The sequence below is a fragment of the Nyctibius grandis genome, chromosome 1 (genome assembly GCF_013368605.1).
Source record: "Nyctibius grandis isolate bNycGra1 chromosome 1, bNycGra1.pri, whole genome shotgun sequence".
Taxonomy (NCBI): Eukaryota; Metazoa; Chordata; class Aves; order Nyctibiiformes; family Nyctibiidae; genus Nyctibius; species Nyctibius grandis.
In genome coordinates, this window is record NC_090658.1 from 105542822 (window position 1) to 105569245 (window position 26424).

General features: G+C 41.7%; 1 protein-coding gene across 1 annotated transcript in view; it reads right to left on the minus strand.

Annotated features, from left to right (window-relative positions):
- The window catches only part of LRRC1 (leucine rich repeat containing 1), a 109909-nt gene that overhangs the window by 62621 nt on the left and 20864 nt on the right, over window positions 1-26424 (minus strand). The window contains exons 3-4 of the mRNA XM_068405357.1: window positions 16355-16433; window positions 13066-13155 (exon numbers count right to left, since the gene is read on the minus strand). Of these exons, the coding sequence (XP_068261458.1) occupies window positions 13066-13155; window positions 16355-16433 (169 nt within the window). The remainder of the gene's footprint in view (window positions 1-13065; window positions 13156-16354; window positions 16434-26424) is intronic.

Consider the following 26424-nt stretch of genomic DNA (forward strand, 5'->3'; position numbering starts at 1 on the left):
CAATCTCCGATACATTACAGAGCAGAGGTATGGCTCTTCCTTAAATTTACCAACAGGTTCTTAACACATTATATGTTCACAAACATCTTTCTGTTTTTAGGGTATGCTAAGAAACAGGATTTTTAGCCATCTGCAAGAAAAATCCTACATTTCTTGCTATTTTTCAGATATGTTTTCTGATTTAATAACACATCATCTCCAGAAAGCATAGTTCTTCCTCTTCTCAACTGCAAACAGAGATTTTTCACAATATACTAAATGAAATCATTTTTTCTTTTCCCTCTGCCCTTAATTTTACGGGAGCACTGTTAGTCAAGAGTCTTTCTGAAGACTCTGATAGGAACTAAAGGAAGCCATACTGTAACAATTTCAGAGTCTTTCCCTAATCCTAATCTTCATCTCGTAGAGAAAACCAGTCATGGGGGGTTACCTATTTCGATCCATAAAACATAAATGCAACAGCAATCTAGTGTACTCAGACAGGAGACACAGTTCCATCAGCGGCTGTTCACCAACTGCATTTTGAAACACAAATGCACTCTGCTCTCCAACACAAACAGTCCTTGCTCCCCCCCAAAAAAGCCAACAGAAAACGTACAAGCAAAATGTCATTTATATTCTAAAGGAGAAAGAAAAAAAAAAAGAACAAAAAAAAGTAAGTACTTTTCCAAGACTACTATCCTAAGAAGCTATTTCACAGAAGCTTGTAAAAAGCATTACTACTGTAACAATTCTCACTGCAAAAGCTACTACACACACCTTGAACACTGAGCGTGTGTGTGAAATTACTGAGCACAAAGTAAACGAGGTGGAGGATGCAGTAACTGAAATAATTACAAAGTCTTCCATCTCAGCATTTCAGATGATTTCTGGTGTAAGGGTGGAACCAAGTCGAATTTAAAGGTACAAGATGGCTAAAAATGTCATTTTCAGTATGAATCAGATTCAGTGCTGTACCTAAAGTAACTGCAGGTACTGGTATTCATCACGTGAGCTAGAAGAATGAAAAGAAAAATGTGAAATCAATAATTGAGAACAAAACTAATAGCAACAAAGTAGTCCATAAATGCTGGAAGTGTCTTTCCTGAGCATTCCTGTCAGGATTTGAGAGAGAAACTCACAATCCAACACGGTCTATGGATAGGGAACACTGCAAATACTCCTTCATGTCAATCGCAGTGGTCTCCTCAAAAATAAAGGTAAGACTAGAAACAGCCACTAAGATCAGAAGCAAAACATGTTCTTCTTCTTCTTCCAAAGCAAGTGAGTTTTTCTTTGGACTAATTACAAAAAGATTATTGGTAGGAACATGCCCTACAAAACAACCATTTCAAAAACAGATGACCCTCTGGACAACAGCAATTCACTGCAATAGGTAAAACAACATCAATGGCAGTTAAAAAAAAATAAAAGAAAAAAGAAAAAAGAGACAGAGAGACGTGTTCCCTAGTTACCTTGGATGAAATTACATTTTCATAAAAAAGGCATGGACCTGCTACAGCGGGTCCAGAGGAGGGCCACGAAGATGATCAGGGGACTGGAACACCTCTCCTATGAGGAAAGGCTCAGAGAGCTGGGGCTGTTCCCCCTGGAGAAGAGAAGGCTCCAGGGAGACCTTATTGCAGCCTTTCAATATATAAAGGGGTTTATAAGAAAGAAGGGAACAGACTTTTTACAAGGGCCTGTAGTGACACAACAAGGGACAATGATTTTAAACCGAAAGAGGGTAGGTTTAGGTTGGATATAAGGAAGACATTTTTTAGAATGAGGGTGGTGAGACACTGGAACAGGTTGCCAAGAGAAGTTGTGGATGCCCCCTCCCTGGAAGTGTTGAAGGGCAGGTTAGATGCGGCTTTGAGCAACCGGATCTAATGAAAGTTGTCTCTGCCCACAACAGGAGAGTTGCATTAGATGATCTTTGAAGGTCCCTTCCAATCCAAACCAGCCTCAAGCTTCGCCAGGGGAGGTTCAGGTTGGACATTAGCAAGAATTTCTTTTCAGAAAGGGTTATTAGACATTACAATGGGCTGCCCAGGGAGGTGGTGGATTCACCATCTCTGGATGTGTTTAAGAAAAGACTGGACATGGCACTTAGTGCCATGGTCTAGTTGACAGGGTGGTGTAAGGGCAACGGTTGGACTTGATGATCCCTGAGGTCTCTTCCAACCTGATTGATTCTGTGATTCTGTGATTGATTCTGTGATTCTGTGATTCTATCATTCTATGAAATTAGGTGCCTAAACTTGGGTGGTTTCGAGCGCTGCCGTAGCACACACCCCTTTCCAGAGTTAACTACCACTTCAGTTCTTCCCTAAGTCTGCCTTATTTCACCCCCACACAGTTACTACCCCTGTCAGCACCATATCCTTCCTCAGTGTCTGAAGAACCAGCTCCATGTGCATTTTTTGTGTAATGACATTTCCAATGCAACAAAAGCAATATTAGCCTTACAGGGAAGGATTATGCTTCTTGAATTTCCTAAGGCTCTGTTAACATATAACGATGTAATTTGTGGTCTATGCGCTCCCAGTATGCATTTTGCCCCCCTTTTTAAAAGGTTCAACAATACACGCTTATTTTGCTTCCAACTACTGCTTAATGCTGGTATATAATTAGACAAAGTTATCATGAAAGAACCTTAACGTTCACATTCATTATATGGTAACCTACAAATAGTACAGCACTGCAGCTAGTTTCCTTTTCTCAAGATTATTTCTCCAGAAAGTCTAGCGTAAGCTTAAAGCATTTTTTTTTCCAAATGTCAGCTTTAATCAGCCTCTTTGTTTAGTTACTCTTTGGTTATGGAAACTTGTTTTACAGTGTGAATGATAAAGAACAGCACTAATGAATTTTTGTAACATTAATCTGACAGAATTTAAAGAGAGAGACCTTATGCCCACATCATGCAATAGGGGAGAGTGATTTTTGCAAATTCTTAGCTTCTGAATCCCAGAAATTCTTACATGAGCTGGAAATTACAGGAAGTATTAATTTCCTAAATAAGGAAATTCCCTAAATGAGGGAATTAAAACAAACTATCTTCACACATGTGAAGTCCTACGGTTCCACCTCGGACTGTAAGGGATGCTATAAAATCAACTGCAAAGTAAGGTAACTAGATTTAGTTTTGATGAAACTGTTACTATGTCTCACCGGTATTGTTAAAGACCATTCTTCCAGAAGTCATCTTTGAGCGCATTCCCCCTCCTCCCTTGAACTAGCTTGCATCTAAGTTAAACACTATTCTTTTCTCTCAAGTTTAAGTTTATAATGTGATTCTGTGATTCTGTGATTATGTGATTCTGTGATAATGTTCAAGGGAAAGGCACATGAGGCTTTCCTTAGCAGTCCAGTTCTGGAGTTTGACAATCAGTACAATATTCTAATAAGAACAATTCTAGTAAGAATATCTGAAAGTAAGGATTATATTCCGAATACTTGCCATTTTCTACAGAGCTGGCAGAAGTGGACACATTATGGGGGGAAAATACTCCCTCCTTGGAAAACTGATTTTAAATAGGCACAAAAGAAAGTAAAATTGATAATTTTCTCATCCTAGACTTAAATGGCAAAGACACTAAAAGCCAGAGGAAGAGCATTTGCATAGTCAGTTACTTGAGTTGAATCGTCAATACCATTAATTGGCTTGTAAAAAGCTACAGATCTTCCACAAGTAAAAACAGAAGGATAAAAAACATTAGTATCTTATCAGCCACTAACTGGAGGAAAGACTAAACAGATGGCCAGTAGTACAAGTCACATCCAAATTTTAAAAACAGGGGAAAGTTCTACAGTTTATGGCCAAGGAATTCCCTAAATACATAACAGAGGTAGTCAATCTGCTAATTAAGACTAGTTTTCTACATAAACTTGGTTTTCAAGTTGCTGCGATCAGTTCTACTCTTTCTCTCCCTCACACACAGCAACAACCATGGTCCAAAACATGGACAGGAACACTGAACTCCTTATGACCTTCAAAAGGCATCATTAAGAAGAAGAGAGAGATTCATAATTATGGCTCAGCTTGTTCACTTTTGAATGCTTTAACTGAACATTCTCCAATTTGCTTATCAAGATTACTGAAACAGGCTGGGGAGGCTAAGTCAATTCACTACTACAAGAAGATTTCATTTTCAAAATATCTTCCATTCCACTCATGTAACGTCAATCCTCAACGACTTAAATAAAAAACAGAATTACTTTATTCCAAAAAAAATTGCTAAATATATGTTAAATGTTTCTTCCTTGTGTAACATACAAGATGCAACATCTCTTATTTAAAGGCCAGATGGCACTGCATTCACTATTACATTCTTAAACAGTGTTCCTGAAATAAACTTTTCAGTTCCTTAACATTCAGTTTTGCCATTTAGCAAACAGCTGTGATTAACGGTGAATGCTCTACCTACTCAAACTCTGTAAATATTATTTATGCTCAGTTCAGATAAGCCACAGTGACAGCTTTTAATACTATTTATATCAGCCTAGCTAGACCACCTACAAACAGTCCTCTTTCCATGTATTTGCAAGATAAGCCTCCCCATCGCTTTTATTGTATCATGTAAGACCGTATTTTAGTTAGACATTATTATGCTAAACTTAAAAACAGAATTACATTGTCTTGTTCCACATAATTTTAAGAGCATTTTCCATTCTGTGTGATGCTACCAGACGTGTAATCTACATTTGAGGCATCCTAACATATTCTAAGAAAACCACAGTCAAGGACTGGCCCAGGAATCCATTATCAGAAGAAGCATGCGATCCTGACCTGCTTCTGGATCATCTGCATTGAGCGTGTCATCCTTGCCTTTGAAGACCTTTTATTCTCCACCTACTCCTATTCTGATCAACATTAAAGATTCTGAGTTCAGAAGCTGCTGAAAACTTCAAAACCTCTAGAATTATACACACATATATATATAAAACCACCACGCTCAGTGACTTTGTTTCTCTAACATGAAATCTCTGGATATTTGTGGTTCCACGACTCTTGAAAAGCATGCCTATAACAAATCTTTCTGCAAAACAATGCTCCGAAGTGCAGTAACATTTGCTCTATTCTTTTCATTATGTTCACTGTCCTAATGAAATGCCTATTTCAGCATTCTACCTGCTAGCTGCAGACATTAATTTCTCTGCTTATCTGATAATCCCCTTTCAGTAGTAAGGTCCACAGATCACAGAATCATAGAATGGTTTTGGTTGGAAGGGACCTTAAAGATCATCTAGTTCCAACCCCCCTGTCACAGGCAGGGATACCTTCCACTAGACCAGGGTACGCAAAGCCTCGTCCAGTGTGGCCTTAAACACTGTCAGGGAGGGGGCAACCACAGCTTCTCTGGGCAACCTGTTCCAGTGTCTCACCACCCTCACTGTAAAGAATTTCTTCCTAAGATCTAATCTACATCTACCCTCTTTCAGTTTAAAACCGTTTCCCCTCGTCCTGTCACTACATGTCCTTGTAAAAAGCCCCTCTCCCGCTTTCCTGTAGGCCCCCTTCAGGTACTGGAAGGCTGCTAGGTGGTCTCCCCGGAGCCTTCTCTTCTCCAGGCTGAACAGCCCCAACTCTCTCAGCCTGTCTTCATAGGAGAGGTGCTCCAGCCCTCTGATCATCTTCATGGCCCTCCTCTAGACTTGCTCCAACAGTTCCGTTTCCTTCTTATGTTGGGGGCCCCAGAGCTGGACACAGTACTCCAGGTGGGGTCTCACGAGAGCAGAGTAGAGGGGCAGAATCACCTCCCTCGACCTGCTGGCCACGCTGCTTTTGATGCAGCCCAGGATATGATTTGCCTTCTGGGCTGCAAGCGCATATTGCTGGCTCATGTTGAGCTTCTCGTCAATCATCACCCCCAAGTCCTTCTCCTGAGGGCTGCTCTCAATCCATTCTCCGCCCAGCCTGTATTTGTGCTTGGGCTTGCCCCGACGCACATGCAGGACCTTGCACTTGGCCTTGTTGAACTTCATGCGGTTTGCACAGGGCCCAGCTCTCAAGCTTGTCAGGGTCCCTCTGGATGGCACCCCTTCCCTCCAGCGTGTCGACCACACCGCACAGCTTGGTGTCATAGGCAAACTTGCTGAGGGCGCACTCAAACCCCCTGTCCATGTCACCGACAAAGATGTTAAACAGGACCTGTCCCAATACCGACCCCTGAGGAATGCCACTCGTCACTGGTGTCCACTTGGACATTGAGCCGTTGACCATAACTCTTTGAGTGCGACCGTCCAGCCAATTCTTTATCCACCGAGTGGTCCATCCATCAAGTCCATGTCTCTCCAATTTAGAGACAAGGATGTCATGCAGGACAGTGTCAAATGCTTTGCACAAGTCCATGTAGATGACATCAGCTGCTCTTCCCCTATCCACCAGTGCTGTAACCCCATCGTAGAAGGCCACCAAATTTGTCAGGCATGATTTGCCCTTAGTAAAGCCGTATTGGCTGTCACCAATCACCTCCTAGATTTCTGTTTGCCTCAGTATAGTTTCCAGGAGGATCTGCTCCATGATCTTGCCAGGCATAGAGGTGAGACTGACTGGCCTGTAGTTCCCCGGGTCTTCCTTTTTTCCCTTCTTGAAGATGGGGATTATGTTTCCCCCTTTTTCAGTCAGTGGGAACTTCACCACTCAGATCCATTCAGCCTGCTTGCGGTTTGGGGGTAAACCAGACTCATCAGTCATCAGCATCAGAAGAATATCCTTCCCATCTAAAGAAATTCACCCCTCCCCACATCAAAAGTTTCTAAAGCTAAAATAAAGCTGTTCTGCTTTCTTGCATCAGAGACTGTGCAGTTTGCTGAAAAGAAGTGGTGGGAGGGAGGCTGTGAATGATAGGGATACTACAAATCATGATATTACTATGATCTTTTGTTGAATCCTCAGGATTTGGAAATCGTGCCCAAGTAGGAGACCATCTGTACATTTTAGAGTTGGGAAAAAAAATAAAGATTGTGTATGGCAGAGGAAAGCTTTTTTCTTTGCCATGCTGGAGTTCGGGCAGTGAACTTTCAAAACACTGTACCTGCCAGTCAGTAATAATTTCATACTTTAAACCTTAGCATCCAAAAAAAAAAAAAAAGGAGTAATCCCTACTTTTTCCAGGTACAGATAAGACTGCTGAAAAAAAGTGAAAGTTAAAAACTGGATAAGAGTTAGATGTTTGGTGTGCTGATGGGCAGCAGGCCTTAAATCATAATTTAAAGCACAGCCGTCAAAGAAACTTGTTGATTTTGTTGTCCCCACAGAGTTTGACAGATAACTGTCTTTTTCAAATACATGTTTCATGCTGAAAGGAGTGCTTTTTGGCTAGGGCCAGTTCCTTGTGAAGCACCCATCTGAGAGTCCAATGCTAGATTAAACATCAGAGACGCACATGAAAGGCTTTCCAAAGAAGGCACCTGGACTTCGTTCAAGCCTAAGAACCACAAATAAATAAATAAACACACAAAGCTGACACAATCTCTCTTCTCTTTCTAGGCGTTAAGCCATGAGAGCACTGTATGGATCTCTAAGTTCCCACATATTTGCTGGCAAAAAGCCAGCAGTGGGCTGGTGGTGGTGGAGACCTAACCCTGAAGCCAACACTACAGAATGAACACATATGAACAAAGAAGCTGCTGAGGACAGACACACATTAGATTATTCATCCTACTGTAAGGTATGCCCTAGGACGCCTTACAGACAAACACCCTGATTTACCCAAATACCCTTACATACAAATACTCTGATTTTTAAATTTCAGGAAAAAGTCGTGCCCTGTGTTTTGGGTGTTACACGAATAAGGAAGTATTGAAGAAAGATCCTGGAAGCAAGTGGAAATTCCTAAATGCTACCCACGCTGGGAGAAACAGGTTATGCTTGCTTGCTGGGCAGCTCTACAGACAAACATGGTCCTGCAGAATAGGCAAGGAAATTACACTTGCTCTCATTAGACTGAGAAGCACTGTAAAACACACTCCCACTCACAGCTAAAATTGTGCAACTTTTTTCTCCAAATGGTTCAACTAGCCAACAGGTCAACTCCTGCTCCAAGCTGTACCTACCTAATTATTAGCTAAAATATCCCACATGCATTAGCATTCACTGTTTTACTCCAGATAGAAACCATACCACGAGTTAAGAGAACACAAATCACTGAGAAACACAGAAAATAGCACTAGTAATACTTTGCAGAGGGATCTCAACAGGTTGGATTGATGGGCTGAGGCCAACTGTATGAGATTCAACAAGGCCAAGTGTCAGGTCCTGCACTTGGGGCACAACAACCCCATGCACCGCTACAGGCTTGGGGAAGAGTGGCTGGAAAGCTGCCTGGCAGAAAAGGACCTGGAGGTGTTGATCAATGGCCAGCTCAATATGAGCCAGCAGTGTGCCCAGGTGGCCAAGAAGGCCAACAGCATCCTGGCTTGTATCACAAATAGTGTGGCCAGCAGGACTAGGGAAGTGATCGTCCCCCTGTACCTGGCACTGGTGGGGCCACACCTCTAATACTGTGTTCAGTTCTGGGCCCCTCGCTACAAGAAAGACATTGAGGTTCTGGAGAGAGTCCAAAGAAGGGCAACGAAGCTGGTGAAGGGTCTGGAGAACAAGTCTTATGAGGAGCGGCTGAGGGAACTGGGGTTGTTTAGTCTGGAGAAAAGGAGGCTTGGGGAGACCTTATCGCTGTATACAAGTACCCGAAAGGAGGTTGTAGCGAGGACGGTGTTAGTCTCTTCTCCCAGGTAACAAGCGATACGACGAGAGGAAATGGTCTCAAGTTGTGCCAGGGGAGGTTTAGATTGGATATCAGGAAGAATTTCTTCACCAAAAGCGTTATCAAGCATTGGAACAGGCTGCCCAGGGAAGTGGTGGGAGTCACCATTCCCGGAGGTAGTTAAAAGATGAGTAGATATGGTGCTTAGGGATATGGTTTAGGGATATTGTTTAGTGGTTGACTTGGTAGCGTTAGGTTAATGGTTGGACTTGATGATGTTAAAGGTCCTTTCCAACCAAGACGATTCTGTGATTCTGTGAAGACATCTAGTCTGTTATCAAGTCCTAAATCAGTGTGTCACACACCTTCCTAGTATGCCCTAAAACAATACATCAGCTTAAAAGAGGAATGCTTCATCTAACAAGGGAAAACTTTCAGCACATATACCAGCACTGGATAAGCAGATTGAAGTGGTCACACAGAAGAAGAAAAGTTGACATACACTGAGCATGGCTATGCACAAGCAGGAGGAAAGGCAAAAGGTTCAAGGGACGCCCTGCCTATGTTCTTCAAGCATCCAGTTGGGACCCTTAAAAATTCTCCTTTTGGCAACAAAAAGGAAAATAAAAATATAAAAAATCTACGCAGAAGAATTCTTAACAGCACAGTAAAAATATTAACAGCAACTCTACATAGCAATGGCTTGAACAAGTTCAGACACTGGCCTGGGACAGTGAAGCTGAACATCGGCATTCATCTTATACATCAGACCACGTAAAAAACGGACTGGATATCTGAATTCATGAGGAAGACACACTTCCACTAATGGCTCACCGCAAGGCAATTCCAGTCTATTATCTGTCATTAGGAAGAACTTCCTAACTAATCTTCAAAGTATTGCTGTTTGGAAAATATTTGCCATTACTTTTGTTGCTTTCCCCATTTAAGACAGTAGGGGAAATTTACAATGCCACAAGATTTCAAGTATGTAGCTCAAAAAAAAAATAGACACTAAGTACATACTGATCACTGTACTACATGATGATCATAGAATCATAGAATGGTTTCAGTTGGAAGGGACCTTACAGGTCATCTAGTTCCAACCCCCCTGCCACAGGCAGGGACATCTTCCACTAGACCAGGTTGCTCAAAGCCTCATCCAATCTGGCCTTAAACACTGCCAGGGAGGGGGCATCCACAACTTCTCTGGGCAACCTGTTCCAGTGTCTCACCACCCTCACAGGCAAGAATTTCTTCCTCATATCTAATCTACATCTACCCTCTTTCAGTTTAAAACCATTCCCCCTCATCCTATCACTACATGCCCTTGTAAAAAGCCCCTCTCCTGCTTTCCTGTAGGCCCCCTTCAGGTACTGGAAGGCTGCTATGAGGTCGCCCTGGAGCCTTCAGGTTGCAGTTCTAATTGGCTACAAACAAGACCTCCCAATAATTTCCAACTGGAACCAGAATCCCTTTCTCTCTGTTGCCAAGACACTCCCCAACAGACTTCAGGAACAGTTACATTTTGGGTGGACACCCCATGAGTTTCCCTCGTGTTATGTTATATTCTTCTGAGCTGGAAAGCGTGCATCTTTAGCCCAAGCTTACCGTCAGCTTCCCAACTGCCATATTCCCACCTATCGTGAATACGTGGTAAGCCAAAGACAACAGCCCCATATATTTGCATCTTCTTCTTTAAGCATAAATCTGACAGCAGAAATTTCTACTAATGAGATTAAAGTATTTTTGTAAAAATACTACATACATATTGTAGATAGCTCACCTGGGAGCACTTCCCAGATCAAAGCAGGCCAATCAGACTTAAATAAAAGTCTAGCCCTCCAGGAGAACTCACCAAGACCACCAGGACAAGCATATGGTGCTTCCCAAAGTACATGAGGACCCCTGGTTTTTAGCTTCAATATCGGGAATTGGATACAGGCTTTGAGAGAGGACGGGTTACACTGCTCTGTTCTGCAACAGCTCACGTAGGGCTGAAATAGTATCATAGCATTTCCCTGGACTGCTTGGGATCAATAATAGGCAAATTTTTACCCTTATTCTTGCACAGCTCCACATAATGACATCTCTACAAAAGTCTGGTATCCCCATTTTAACCAAAGTTGCTCCTAGTCATTTGCTCTAAAACAGAGGCTATCACCACTCACACTACCAAATGACAGGCAGGACAAGAAAGAAACCAAAGCCACCGCAGCCAGTGACCTCTATGGGAAGTCAGCAACCTTCCTCTAGCTACTGTCTGCAAAGCAGCAGTCCATGTCACGCTTTGGGCATCATTTCAGCTTGTCATGTTTCTTGTATTCATTTTCAGAATCAGGCAAGATCCCAAATTTTTGGCCTGGGTTTTCAGTAACCACAAAGTCTGAACAAGCCTGTTCTTGGCTGCCAGTGCTGCAAAAAGTTGCATGAAAAGTTTTGTGAACTTTTACAGAAAAGGAAGAATGTCACAAAAGCCCTGGCCCACGGAATTTTTAGGTAAGACTTTGCCATGGTCACTAGGCGCATATTAGCTGTACCTGTTAGTGCTTGCAGAAGGTTTCAAAAGACATTTTCCACTTCTGTTGCTGCTGGAGCGGTGCCAGCTGACAGCTTTCATACCTATGGGAAGTGGCTAAAGCAATGCCGGTCTGAACTTGACTGCCTTGCAGGAGCTCTTAATAATAAGATCCCTTCTGGAGGACTTCTCTGTTTAGAAACAGTTGGGTTTTACTGTTAGGGACCATGCTGACTCCCCAAAGAATCCATGTTACAAATATTCCACTTTATGAAAGGATGTTGAAGATTAATAGGCCTCTACTGATACTCATGACTCAACATCTGAGTTACTGTAGCTTTCTGACGAAAGATGGAAGTGGTTCAGTACACGGCATCTTAGAACAACAATATGGGCAAGGTAACCATAAAGGCAGGTGCAGATTAAAAAAAAAAAAAAGATGAAGAGGTAGGAAAAAAAAAGATAGAGAACAATCAGGTGCTGCAAGAAATTTCAAATTCTCTAAAATGCTATGTTTCCCAGCAAAAATAACAAACTGTAACTTTTCTGAGTTAAAGCACAGTTCTTAAGTTCTGTGAAGACTATTTCTGAAGCTGGAATAGCAAGTTAGACTCTTTAGCCTGGAAAAAAAGCACCTGGGGATACAGTAGAAAACTACAAAGGCATCGACTGTAGATCAAGTGCATAGGGATCAGCTGATCACTACCTCTTCCAATACTAGAGATCATGGGCAAGGTAGGTAGAGCCAGGCTCAAAAAAAACCCAACAACAAGCCAATGCAATGGGTAATAGACCTGTGCAGCTATTTGCCAGGGGAGAATACTAAAGATGTCTACTACCTAAGCTGAAGGAGAAACTGGACAAGTATACGGAAGAAAGATTCATTATGGGCTACCAATTAGACAAAACAAAATCCAAAGCTCAGGAAATCCTGTGAACAAGAAACAGTCAGGGGATGGAAAGAGGAGTAATCAAACACAGGCTTTTCTACTTAATCCTCACTAGGCATCTACTTACTGCAGCTGCAGAAGGAAGCTGGGCTAGATGACCCTTTGATCTGAACTAGCACAGTCATTCTCACATATTCAACTGAGGAGACATGGAACTACCTCTTCTCCTTCAGATTGGAAGAGATACCCTTCTCTGCACTAAGAGGAGAGAGATTTCCCTTGTGCAAGTGTGGAATGTTCATTTCAGTCAAAATGAGACAGATAAACAATGTTCACTTTACTTTCCATGTGTCTCCAACTTTAGAAGTCTGTCCTTGTAACTCTGCTCTGTGTTCCAAAGTTAACAAACACATCTTAAAAGCTTATCAAATTTCATCTTAAGAGCTGTTCTGTGAGTTTTCATCTCCACAGCTCCCACTGGAGTTTTTTTCAGAACCAGATTGCTCCTATACTTAGGAACCTTCTAATTTCCATCTTGATGACCACCAGCTTTTACTCATCTGTTCTTGTGCCAACAACTGTCTGGTTTTGAGCTAAGCTGCAAGCCAACTGACATGTTCACAATAATGGATCAATGGTCTACCACAATGAAGGCAAGTAAAAGGTCAGATCTGCATCACAAAACACCTATTTAATTCTGCACCTAAAATTCCAAGTTACTCCAAGTCCCGGAGAACACAGTCGAAACATATACACACAGATTCTGCATTAGCCTGCTAACGTCAAGTGAAAATGCAAAGGGATTTTTCTTAAACAGATCCCTCAGACTGGAGAGAATATAAAAAATAAGCGCAGACCTGTAAATAACTTTATAGGTCATATTACATACAATTATGCAAGTCATTTATACAATACACATAACAATAAAGAGCAAATAAATCAAGATAGTAATAAAGTATAAAAAACTTACTTCCCAATGTTTTCAGGTAGTGCTTGCAGAGAGATGTCATTTACTGAAAGACACGTTAGATTCTGTAATTCAGGAAAGCTTTCGGGCAACCTATGGAGATATTAATTCAAATCAAGGACTTCCAGCAGAAGTATTCACATTCATGTAATACATACTGGAAAAGAGAACATGTTGTGGAAAACAATAGTCTATTTAGCAAATACACACAGACAGAGGCATGCCCAGGCTCCAGCATGACTCTCAGAAAATTCTAAGGATCATAGTACGATAAAAAAAAAAAAATTACTTAGAGAATTTAAAGTTTCTTCTGTGCAAAGAACAGGTAATATCCCTGTCTCCTAGCCCCTCTCATCCCTGCCCCCAATTTGAAACTTTAAAAAGCTACAGAGCTTGAGAACATTTTAAGTACTTCAACAAATTTTTTAAAATCGAGCATATTTTAAAAAACCCCTTTTTTACTATTATTTTCCTGTACCACCTAGATGTTAAAATAATTAAACACATTATTTTTATTCAGGCTTCAATTACATACATGCTTACAGCATGGCCGTTTAGCTACTAGGCTGCTCTTCAATTGCTGCTTTTTGAAGACACAGTCTGTTCACTATGAAGACAAGATTCTGCTGTTACGGCACTTCACATTTACTGGTTCACAACACAACAGCATGTAATCCCTCCCTTCTTCCACTATAAAATGCAGCCACATGCAAAATACTCCCAAAGTTCCCAAAGCCTTTAGGTCCATCACCTGGCTGATCTTCTGCAAGGCTCGGCTTCCCCTCCCCTCACACAGACAGATTCCTGTACCACTCCCTGCTCGCTGGCAGCCGGGTTGCACCAAGCAGCTCAGTTTGCAGTTGCACAGGAGACAAGGTGGGACAAAAGGGCAATGAGGCAGAGGAGGAGAAGCCCCTGGCCCAGACATCCAGCTTCTGCTCGACCCCCAGAGCATGCAACCTAAGCTCAAGCTGTAGCATTTGGTTTGGTTCCTGCTCTCCCCATCATCCAGCTCAAGGCATGTTGTATGACCTGCAGGCAACCAGCCAAAAGGAGATGCACACCTACAGGCAAATACAACTGTGCATGATGGGGAAAGGGAAAAAGACAAATAACAATGGGGGGGGCAGGGAGGGCTTTTCATGTGCTCAACTCCATACTGCACTGCTAGTCATTTTCTGGACCTTATTAACAGAACATGCTTAATATCTCTAAAATGTGAGATCTACTGTAACTATTCATTACCGTTTAGGCTCCAACAGGTTTACAACTGGAGTTAAATGGTGTGATTATCTTTTGGTCAGCCCTGAAGTGGACAGGTAATTGGACTAGATGATCATTGTAGGTCCCTTCCAACTGGAACTATCCTATTCTATCCTATCTATAGCATATAGTGGACTTCCAGTCTAATCTACAATAAATGTGCATGCTCTTTATTAATATAAACCTGAAATCATCTGAAAACAGCTGGGAAAAGGGTCTGACAGCCACTTTTAATGCTGCAGGTTCACCAATGATTAAGTTTGACAACAAGGCAACATACTGCATTAGTGGTAGGACGTTGATTGGGAAGATCTTCGATTGGCTTTTAAGCTTAGAGGAAATAAGGACAAGAATCAACAGCTAGAAAAAGTTCCAGGGTATCACACAGAAAAGGAAATCACTACTGGACCTTCCTACTCTGCCTAGGCAAATCAGTGGCAAAATCTACATGCTGCTATATAGGTAAAACTGAAATTCTGGATCTCATCACAGAAAACACCTGGCAACCATCTGTAAACAGCTTCTGGTATCTGTGTTTTGTAACTCAGTAAACTTCTTGGAGTGATGCTTTCCAGGACACACATACACTGTGGAGCCACTTTATCAAGAATTTTTAAAATTCCCTTAAATTGTCAACGAAGAGTTATGAGATCTATTTCAACCCCATTAAAAAGCCTTTCAGCTTGTCTGTTAATGCCACTCAGCTGTAGCTGTGCATTACAACTACTGTTTAAGGAAACACAAGGGCCTCAGGCCTTACTCAGCACACAAAGTGGAGAAGGGTAACTAGCACACTACTACAGACAATTTTGATTTCAATACCATGAGATGCAGCTCTGAGGTTTGTGTACTGCACACTGATGCCCAGGAAAAAACTGTCTGGTGACCCTCGCCATTGCGTATCTAAACATCAGTTCAGCCTCAGTTTGCTTTCCCGGATTTTTGTGGCGTTATTATCCTCACCATATAAATGGGCTACAGAGGCACAGGGATTAAGATCACAAGTGTCCCTTTAATGCTCAGAGATATGACTTTACAGAGAACTTAGGATGCACTATGGGTGATATTCGAAGTGCACTTCCGAAGAATCTCAGCTGCACACGTGGGAGAAGCCATCTTGCAAAACCCCTGGAGCAGCTTAAGATATTACAGACACTCTCCTGTTTGTTAGCACTCCTGCACCCCAGCCAGCCAGCTAATCCTACAAGCATTCCTAGCCCATCTCAGTGCAAAGCAAAGCAGGTCAGGGAGTGCCCACTGTGAATACTCTGGCTTGTGTGACTTGCTCAGCATCACAAAGGAGCTCTGTGGCACGGGCTGGTTTAGGAAACAGTTCTCCAAATAGTATTCAAAGGCCTTAACTACCAGATCACCTCTTCCTTGCTATCTCCAGCCCCATTTCACTAGATAAATTCCAAATTCTTCAGCAAATGGAACAGAGGAATGTAAACAAAACTCCTCTTCTATACTAAAAGCATGTGTAATACCCAAACCCCAGCTCACCAGAACGCGGACCAGCAGTAGCCATAGCAGCCACCAACAACATATGCGGTGCATTTTGCCACATGTTACTGCATGTCACTGTGTCCCAATTGATGGGAGGGTGATGAAACTCTAGTCCAAGCTTTAATCATTAGTAAAAGCCATTATCTGCAGCAGCTGATCTAAAGTCTATTCCAAATCGTCAGGCACCTGGGTTTGTGCCAATACATTCATGCTAACCATTGCCTTATCTCTCCCAAGTATGAGCATGGTTTTCCTATGCATTTAAGAAGACGAATGAAAATTACTTAAGAGGCAATCAGATTTACATTTTTCCTGGTTGGCTAACAAATTTCATCCCCTCCCAGGAAAGGTGCACATCACTTTTTAAATCTGAACTTTTGCTGCAGTACCTGCCAGAGTCAGACACTGCTGGCAAGATTTCATAGAGATCCTAGATCACAATTTTTAAGCCTTATTTAAAATTGTAATTGTTACAGCAAGATTGTAATTCTGGTATGGCAAGTACTAAGAAGGCAGGAGTTACCTAGTCAGTGGATTCCCACTGAAATCTGCTACCTGTAGTGCTCTGCAGAATGAGATGCTTTCTGGTATTTCAGGAATATCTGCAAGAAGAAAAAAAAAAAAAAAGGAAAAAAAAATTGTCAACAACCGTACTGCAACTACACTGAAATTATTGCCTCATTACATTCAGTAACTTGCTACTGCAAGGAGTTATCTTCATATCTTTCAAGACATTTCAACATGCAAGACTGCTTCACATCCAAGTACACAGATATTGCAGCAGAGCCATTTTGTGCTTTTTCACATCCCATTTCCCCCTCCTGCTCCATGCTGGTCTTCCTGATCCTACACTACTCACCTGTCCTTGGACTGATCTTTATCAGTCTCTGCCCATCAAAAAAACAGACTCTCTATGTGCTAGGACTGTCCTAAAGAACCAATTAAAACCTGAACCTCTTGTAATTTGATCAATACATGCCCACAATCTGTGCTGGCAGAAAGTACATGAGGAGGGAAAACAAGGGAAGGAAGAAGACAATGTGCAAGTCTCTCCACCTGTAACATACACTCATGGGAGCAGAACCAGCCTCCCTCACACTAAAGCCAGGTAACTTGAAAATATTATTCAAATATTTTTGAATATTTGTCCCAAATAAGCGCTAGTACACTATTTCAGATTGCCAGAAAGTAATCAGAGACACTTGTATGAGAAAAGATATTTTTTTCAACTATCTTCAACATAACACATTTACCTACTGAAGTTAGGCATGCTATCTTAAAAATAAAACTGTCTTCTGGGCCTCTTACATCAAGCTGTATTTCCATGAGTACGCTGTGGGTCCTCTGTGTAAGTCCTTGTTTACTGCCATTGAGATACAGCAAAAATGAAACAAGGAAACCAAACACGTTTGTTTAACAACTTAGATTTTTATGATTCATTTTGAAAAGAATTCAAAAAGAAAAAAAGGCTAATCTTAAAATAAGACTTCTGTTTCCACACTTTTTCCTATTTCCGTTTCTTCTACAGAGCATTACGTCTACTCCATCTCCTCTTCCTGCTGTTCTCATCACAAAGAATACTTTGGGAAATGTCTTCATAGATTTTCCTCATGAAAGTGGCACCACTGACCTCAGCAGCCATCACTGATCTAAACATGCCGAAAAATATTTGGAAATTAGGTCTTTTCCTACCTAGCTGAGTAACTCAGAATTGACTACCTATGTATTTCATTCAGCTCTTCTCCCCAAAAGAGGTGCAAATGGAGGGAGGAGGGGAGAAGGGAGGAGAGTACCTGCTCATCAGGTTCATCTCTTGCCAGGTAATCTGAGCAAATGCATCTATTTTGAATGATTCCCAGCTCAGAACTGAATGCAGAGCCAGAAAGAACATCTTCCAAACCCACAGGTCACCAGTTGTGATCGATCAACGAAAGGGCAGTAGAGAAGCATCTCCTGGGAACCTCCTTCTGTTTCCTACATGAGTGGGAAGGGCTGGAGGGAAGGAGGGAGATGGGCACCCCCAAATCGGATTCACTCCATCCCAAGAGGTGCTTCCTCTTGGAATGTAAGCAAATCACACCTGTCTCACGAACCCCAGTGCTCCCAGTACACTCACCCAGCACAGCTTTGAAAACAGCTGGGGAAGATGGAGAAACGGTTCCTAACGGTTACGAGTAGCTCTAGAGTGGTCTTATCACTAACCCCAGAAATACACTGCATATTCAGAAAATATATTCACTGTTACTAAATATCAAAATGATGAATGAGAGGGGTGAATAGCCACAGTGCAAGGCATGAGACAGCCAAGCTGCGCTTCCACAACACCAAACAAAGCCATCTAGGGTAAGGCTTGCACGGAGTGGTGTGTGCAGCACAAACAGTTCCCTCAGTACACTTGGTGAAGAAGAATAAATTACTTTTAAATCTACAGAAACCCTAAGGCCCATCAACAGCAGCAGTTGTCCCACAAAATGGCATAGGTGACTTTATAAGTCCCATCAGAGATGTTTCATGTGTTCTTACCCACCCACTCCTTCATAACAGCTTTGGTATTTGAAGGGAAACAGTTGATCTTTCCTAGAAATCCAACAGCAATAAGATAAATTCAGAGTGAAAAATTAGGTGAGGCCTTTGAAGTTAGAAGGGACAGGTCACATCAAGTCCCCAAATCAGGATTAAGAGAGCTCACTCCTCTGTGGCAGCTCGCCTCACAGAAAGAGCAAATCACCTGGCAGGACATCAGCCTGGCACAAAGGCCAGAGAGGTGCGGGGGCCGCAATTCGGGACCCTGCACAGGGTCCTGAATTTAAAACGACGACACTTGAACAACCAGCCTATTTCAAAATGTCACATTCACAAGCGTCCCTGCTGACCTCACTTCAGGAGTCAAAACTTCACAGTTTATTCCTCTCATACGGTGGGGACAAACAGGTCTCAACAGTGGCATTTGAGCAACTAAAAAAAAAAAAAACCCAAACAAAAACATCAGTATCATTAAGATTGCCTAATTAAATGATTACCTTAAAGTGATAAATTCTCATAACACTCTAAGTACTTAAAAGCATTTGCCTGTCACTCACACTCCAGAAAGTAAAACCACTGATGTCACTGCAGGGACATTGCTCTGTCTTGCAAAACAGATGGCAAATAAACTACTACTTTTTTTTTTTTTTTCCACTTTTTTTTTTAATTAAACATTCACGTCAAAGCATTCACTTGTGAAAGGGTGTTCTAAGAAATACAGACAGTACACAGAAATGGAAACCTTCCCTTTCCCTACATAAAAATATACATAAAATCAAAACAAAATCAAAACTGCATTTACAGACAGCAAAGCTGATGGTTTTACCCATTCCAGTCGCCCATGATTGAGTGCTACCTGTAGAAGACTAAATTTGTACTACAGGACTATTGAAGACAGAACTCCTACACGCACTCAATAGACGTCGTTACTTCTACCTTGCATTACAGCAATGACAAACACTGATACTGAGCTCTGCTAACCAGAGCAAGTAAAGTCTTCATACCATCCTTCCCTGTATAACTAGCTGGAAAAGTCCTGAAAGGGACATCATTATTTCAAAGTTTCTGAGGGCTCAAAATAACTCATTTCTTTGCAACCAAGCCAGTGTCCACAACTTTTATACATGCATAAACGTACACACACACACACACACTCCTTTCATATACAGATACGCACTTTATGTGTGTGAATCATTCTCCCAGATGAAAACAAACAAAAAGCCCCACAAAAATCAAAGCTCAAGTAGAAGTAACTATCTTAATTTGTTTGGAAAAAAAAATAAAAAACTTATACACACACACACAAAAATGTAACATGTAAACCAGAAGATAAACTTAAATCCTCAGTGACAAACTTTCTGAAACTAATCATGCTACTAATTTCCTCCACCAATGTGTAGTTTCATTGCCATACTGCAAACAATTTCTCTTCTACTTCTGTGTGATGAACTATGAAAATCAGAAAATACGCCTCTTCAGCAAAACTATTTTGATAAGCTTTTTCTGTTACAAGTCTTGGGTATTATCTGTAAAATCCAACAAGTATCTGAGCTAAGTAAAAATTACTCCAATATAAGATATTACTTGAAATAAGGCAGTATAGGCACTGCTTATAGTTTGGATGCATTTGCAAATTACAAAATCTGTTCTGTGAATGAAATGCACTTTCCCAGCCTAGATATTCCAGACTATGAAGTCACTACCTGAGCAAAAATCTTCAATAAGAAGCAGTAACAGGCCCAGGGAAAAGAAGGGCAATTCCATTTCTACAGTAAGCTTTTTTTTGCACGTAAAGTGCATTTTCCTCCCCGCATTGATACTTTTTCCGTATCTGATTCATTTTTCTCCTCCACCTAACTGGACAAGGGACAGAAAAAAATTCAGTGCAACTCTTTGAACCGAGGATCATTGTACATTTATTAAGTTCAACAAGGTTGAAATATGACTCGTTTTAATTGCAAGGCATTTTAAAAAGATTTCTCAGGCAAAACAAAACCAAGTTATGAGCAGATACTTTATCACTACATATGAAGTATGTTTTTGATTTTTGACTACTGTGATTTTTTTGAATAAATGAACTCGGAAGAGAATAGGCAAGGAGCATTTTAGTATATGACAAAAAAAACCTGGAGTGATTATTATAGCAGAGAAGATGATGGTCCATGATAGAAGCATTGACATAATCAACTGAAATGCAACAGAGGACATTAAAATACATAAAGAAGTCCTTCTGTCTCTTGATAGATTAAGCAGTTTTCACTATTACTGCTGACTACTCGAATTCGTTACAGACATTAACACTTACATCTCTGCCAATACCAGCAGCAGTAAGGTTGACTGCTTTTCTTGCCACTGCTGGATAACCAGCTCAAATCCTACTTAAATATCTAGGATTCTTCTAATGCTGCACACTGACGAATGCTCTACATTTACACCATGCCCCAGATGTTCTGGCATACAGATTGTGCTAATAATAAAGCCATAAACCAAGCATAAGCCCTGTGACGTGTGACAACACTGGCAGCAAAAACAAGTCATGCCAGCAGAAGTGGATGAAAATCAAGCTTGGCAGTCATGTATGTAAGAGTGCATATTTCACCCCCCCCTTCAGAATACCTCTTCAGATGTTTATCGTTCTAGTTTGCACAACAATTTGCTAACGATCTAGCAAGTCCTGTACAAGTGACTTAAGAGGTAAATTTGACACTAGGGAATTCTGTTCTATCTGAAGGAGAAAATTACTTCTAAAAATCCTTTTGTTTGGTGCCAATCTATTTTTTCTTGAAGATTTTTACAACAGCAACACCTCTCAATCCCTATTCCCCCACTTTCCTTCCTCTGATGGCTGTGAGGGTGGGGGAGAAGAGAGTCTTCACTTTAAACTGATAAAACCTTTTGTATGGCACATTTTTACAGCACTGTATATTGAATTTTAAGATCTGACAATATTTTTTTTGTCTACCCAAAGGCTACACGGCCAGCATCCTTCACACATTCTGCAACAGTGCACATAATTTCCAATACCTAATCAATATCAAGACAGCAATGGCTGGGAAGGTCCTCAGCTGTGACAGGGCTACCAGATCAGAGCTACTCAAACAGTGGACTCTAGCTCAAAGTAAAAAGTGTTTTTATAAGAACTTGTCTGAAGTCTCAAGTGTCCCATGTTCCTGAGAGAGAGTTTACAATGTTCAAGAGTCTTTCAGGGAGCGACTACTGGACGCCGTTATACTTTCCAGCTATGAAGATGACACAGAGCACTGTGCTTTAGAAGGGCTGGAGCTGGCACACCCCATACACCCCAGCAAAAGCCATCTGAATAGTCCTGATCTAGACAGTCATAGCAGAAGGCCCACTACCAGCTATGTATAACACAGGCAAGACACCTTAACCACTTAGCGATTAGTAATCAATGCATGTATTAAGCAGTTGATTAGTTTATACCAAATGTATACCCAGGAAGCCCATTCCAGGCTCAAAGACTGAATTCGCGCAGCATTATCCCTCAGGAGCAAGACAACCAGAGGCAAACCAGACCACATCCACCCAATTCAATACACAGAAGAATTTTCCCCCTGCCTGTTCTCACGTCTATAATATACGATATCTACTACAGCATATCACACATACACGCACACACAAAAGGTCCAATAAAGCATTAAGCACTGCAGTGTTCGAGTGATTTAGGAGCCTAGAGGTTCTCTTCCCACTTCCACGGAGGTTCCTCTGTGCCACCCATTGCAGAGGGGTCCCTGAGACAGCTGCCCTTGGGAAAGCTCTCCCACCCTGCTCTCCACCTCCTCCACTGTCCTGACATGGGAGAAGGAAACTGCCCACTTAGTCAAATACCTTGCAAGAAGGAATTTGTGGTGCCAATATTTGTTTGTCTTTACGAAGAGCTCTTCAGCTGCAGAGTCCAGCTGAGGAGGTTGTTGTCTCGCAGACACCTCCACATCTTTCTACCCTCCCCAAAGCTGCCAAGTGCAGCTCCCAGAGGTTCTGTGTCCACAGCGGGATGGGACGGAGGAAGGTCACTCATCCTCTCCCTCCATTTCGGCATTAAAATCATGACATACACAACGATCTGACAGGCTGCTTTTTTTCTAGAAACTGGAAGGTTTTGCTACTAGCCCTGAACACTGCAGTAATCAACCTCTTTAGGTAAAATGTTACAATTTCTGGGGCACAATGTGACAGGAGTCAGGCAGTTCTTGCAAAATCTGTTAAGTGGCTCTTGTACAGGCTGTAACATTTTCCTCTTCAGGCTGAGAGAGTGGGGGCTGTTCAGCCTGGACAAGAGAAGGCTCTGGGGAGACCTCATAGCAGCCTTCCAGTACCTGAAGGGGGCCTACAGGAAAGCGGGAGAGGGACTTTTTACAAGGGCATGTAGTGACAGGACGAGGGGGAATGGTTTTAAACTGAAAGAGGGTAGATTTAGATTAGGAAGAAATGAGACACTGGAACAGGTTGCCCAGAAAAGTTGTGGATGCCCCTCCCTGGAAGTGTTCAGGGCCAGACTGGATGAGGCTTTGAGCAACCTGGTCTAGTGGAAAGGTGTCCCTGCCCGTGGCAGGGGGTTTGGAACTAGATGATCTTTAAGGTCCCTTCCAACCCAAACCATTTTATGATTCTATGAAAATACAAGAGATACAGCTCTTTTAAGACCTGTCTTTACAACTGAAAGGAAAATTCACAAACAGGTTCAGGTTGGGTTTTCTCAAATAAATCCCTTACTGTATATTAACAAGAAACTGAAGCAAGGTACATATCTCATTCCTCCTCCTCCTCCTCCTCCTTGCTTCTGGATATGTTCCTTTTCCAAGGGAGGAAAGGAGCAGGGAAAAAAAATCCTCACAAAACTGCATTTCATGGATGACAGAAAGTATATTAAGTGTTTTAACAGCAAAGTTACAGATTTATTGGATTTATTCTTCAGTAACTTCATAGTCATGGCATCTAACCTTCGCAACAAAAAAGAAACCAAACCCCAAGCAACTCTGTGGATACAAGAACTAACAATGCCTGTTTGCAGATTGCCATTTTATGACCTCTAATCTAGATTATCCAGAAAATGAAGTATTTATTTTATGTCACTCCCATACAGATTGTCTGATGTTTAACGCTTTAGCTGATACTTCAGCAGGCCAAAGGTTTCTGTCTCCAGCTTGTCCTGATGCTTTCAGAAAAAAAAAACCTCACTAAAACACCCAAAAAACAAACAAAACAACCCCCCCAAAAACCCAAACAAAAAAAACCCCTTCAAAATCTATAGCCTTCTCTTGAATGTGGATGAATCCAGACACTGTCGCTAGATGCACACACAAGAACATTAGCAAAGTTTCCTTAGAAAAAACATTTAAATCTGGCAGAATATATCATGATGGAAAAATCCACTTTCCTGTAATCCATTTAAAAATAACACCTTCTAAACTTCTATAATTAGATTATTCCATCACGAGATTTCACTTATCTTCTTTTTCCCAGTCACAGTCGGCACTTGCTGCTTCTTCCTTCTCCCCCCTGCTGAGCCTTGCTCAGTGACAAGATCCAGTCTTTTCTCTCTCACCTTACTTCTGCTGCATATAAAGCTCACCTCCTCCTCCAGCTTACCAACATCAAATTCATTTTAGTGACACAGATCCACAAATTCCAACTTTTACATCACTTCTTCAAAGCGAGCAAGAATTTCTACACGTCTGTGGGACTCTGCAGCACTCCAGAATCTAAAAGCAATTTGCAGAACATGTTTCTTTCTTCCCCAGTACTCTGCTTTGTACATCGATCCCTAAACTTCACGTGTAAGACATGAAGATGATAATGTTTTTTAAGCACAAGTTTTAAACTAACCTCAAGGGAGGAATGGAAGATAATACAAAGAAATTATGTCTCTAGAAATTAGATGTGTCAAAAAACAAACAAAAAAAAACAATGACCCAACACAACTGCTAGCAAGCAACTATGTAAAAGAGTGAAAAAATCTGTTATCTCCAAGTCTGCAACAAGGGAGCTTTGCTTTCATTAGCACAAAAAAAAAAAACAAACACCACAGGCTAAAGCTTAAGATCATCTGCAGTAGTGCTCTACCATCATACAAACCACAATAGACTCATGGGACGTCCCATGGCTTTCAGGTGTTCACAACCAGAGTTGCAGTGAGTGCATTCACAGGATGCTTTCTTGTACCAGGTAAGACATGTCCATCAAGGAGTAGGAGAGCAATTCTTGTTTGTCCATAAGTGCTCACCTGGACACAAATCAGTTCAGAAGGCAAACAAGCAACATCCAGCAGTTGCATATGTTAACAAAAAAAGATGCATTTGTCAACCATACTGCCTCACAGCACAGCTTGCTGGCTTCTTTTTCTTTTTTCTTGTCCACCAAGCAAGAAAGCATCAATTGGCATTTATTTCTCAGCATTCTGGGTTTTGCTATCTACCACCAGACTTGTACCAGCACATTTGTGTCAGGGCAGCTGGTGGGAGGCAGAGAAGAACGGGATTTCACAGAGGAGGTCTCTGCTCAGACGCTGTGGAATTGCAGCAGAGCTGGACAGCCAGATCCAATGTGAGAGCGCAGGGCAAAAGGCAGCAGCTGTTAGATGAGAGAGCAGCGCCCGTGTGGAGCTGCAGGACAGGATCAGAAGACTTAAGAGAGCTTCTGCCTAATTAGCTTACAGCCTCACTGTAAAATAGCTGGGTCACCAGCCCAGGCTGAACTGAAACAAGTGTTCAAGCCTTTCCTCAGTCAGTATTTCTAGTTTGAAACCACTGGTTATCTGGCTTTCAGTGGGGGAGAGGAAAAGGGGGACACACACCCACTTTGTGGGCAGAAGGGAGTTAAACCTCCAGTACGGATACAGGTATGTCTTTGAGAGAAGATAGCTGAATTAAAAATGGTGAGCATGCACTGACTGGTGTATGCACTGATACAAACAAGTGAGCTGAAGCCCCAGAGAGCGAAGCAGAGATTACACACTGCTCCTCAGTGGCATGGACTGATGGTCTGCACGTCAGCTGCCCCGTGCTCACCCGGCCTTCTAAGGAAGCTTTAAACTACTTGTTGAATAAAATGTACCTATCACGCAATACACAATAAATGTGGTGTCCTGAGGACGACTAAGATCCCTACAGAGACTTTTAATTAGGTTGTAAAGCAGCTCAAAAGAATAAACACTTCAAATAAAAAGCAGTAATATCAAACTGCCTGCAACTGAAAGTAGAACAGTTAAATACCATTGCTGTTGATTTCTGAAAAGTACCCTGATAACTGAAGACAAAACAAAATAAAAGTTTCTAAATCTGCAACTCTAATCCATTTTGGAAGCAATGAAAAGGTAAAAATACGGCTTATGGAGCATTTGGGACACTGCCCTACAGCTGCCAAAGACTGACCCCCAAAATTCAGACCATCAGCCTTGCATAGAAGCAGCTCTCTCCTCACGCTACAGTGTTGTGACTATTGAGGTGCTTCTGAGGAACCATCTCTACTGTTAGGGTAATCCTGAAGCAGCCTATTTATCTTTTGTGAAATCTGTAATTATTTTCACATAAATGATAGCATATTTGCCATAACATGGCAACTGTGTTGAGAGAGGATTTTGGAATGAGAATGTCCTAATGTTACGAGACTCGTGTCCAGAACAACCGCACTATCAATACAGTCATAAGCTCAGTTTAACCAGAAACTACAGAAATGGATAGCCACTAATATATCATGTAGCTAGAATTCATCTCTAAGGTAGGTATGAAACCGTACACATCAAACAAACAGTATTATTCTTCTTGGATATCAAAGTAAAGAACTACATTGAGATTTTGGTATCAAGCATCATGCCGAGTCAAATACGGCTTAACAAGATCTGCCCCCACACAGATTTCCTCAGTAGATGTCACAGCAAACCCACCACTCCTCAGTTCACAAAGTAACGGATCTCAGCTCTACTGAGAGCTGAGTCAGCAACAGAAGCTGCATAATCCAGCTACAAAGATTATCAAAATCCATTTAATTCTCCCACTGCACACACACTTGCATTTTTTCCACTGTTTTGAGACTCAGGGCTTGGATGCAAGA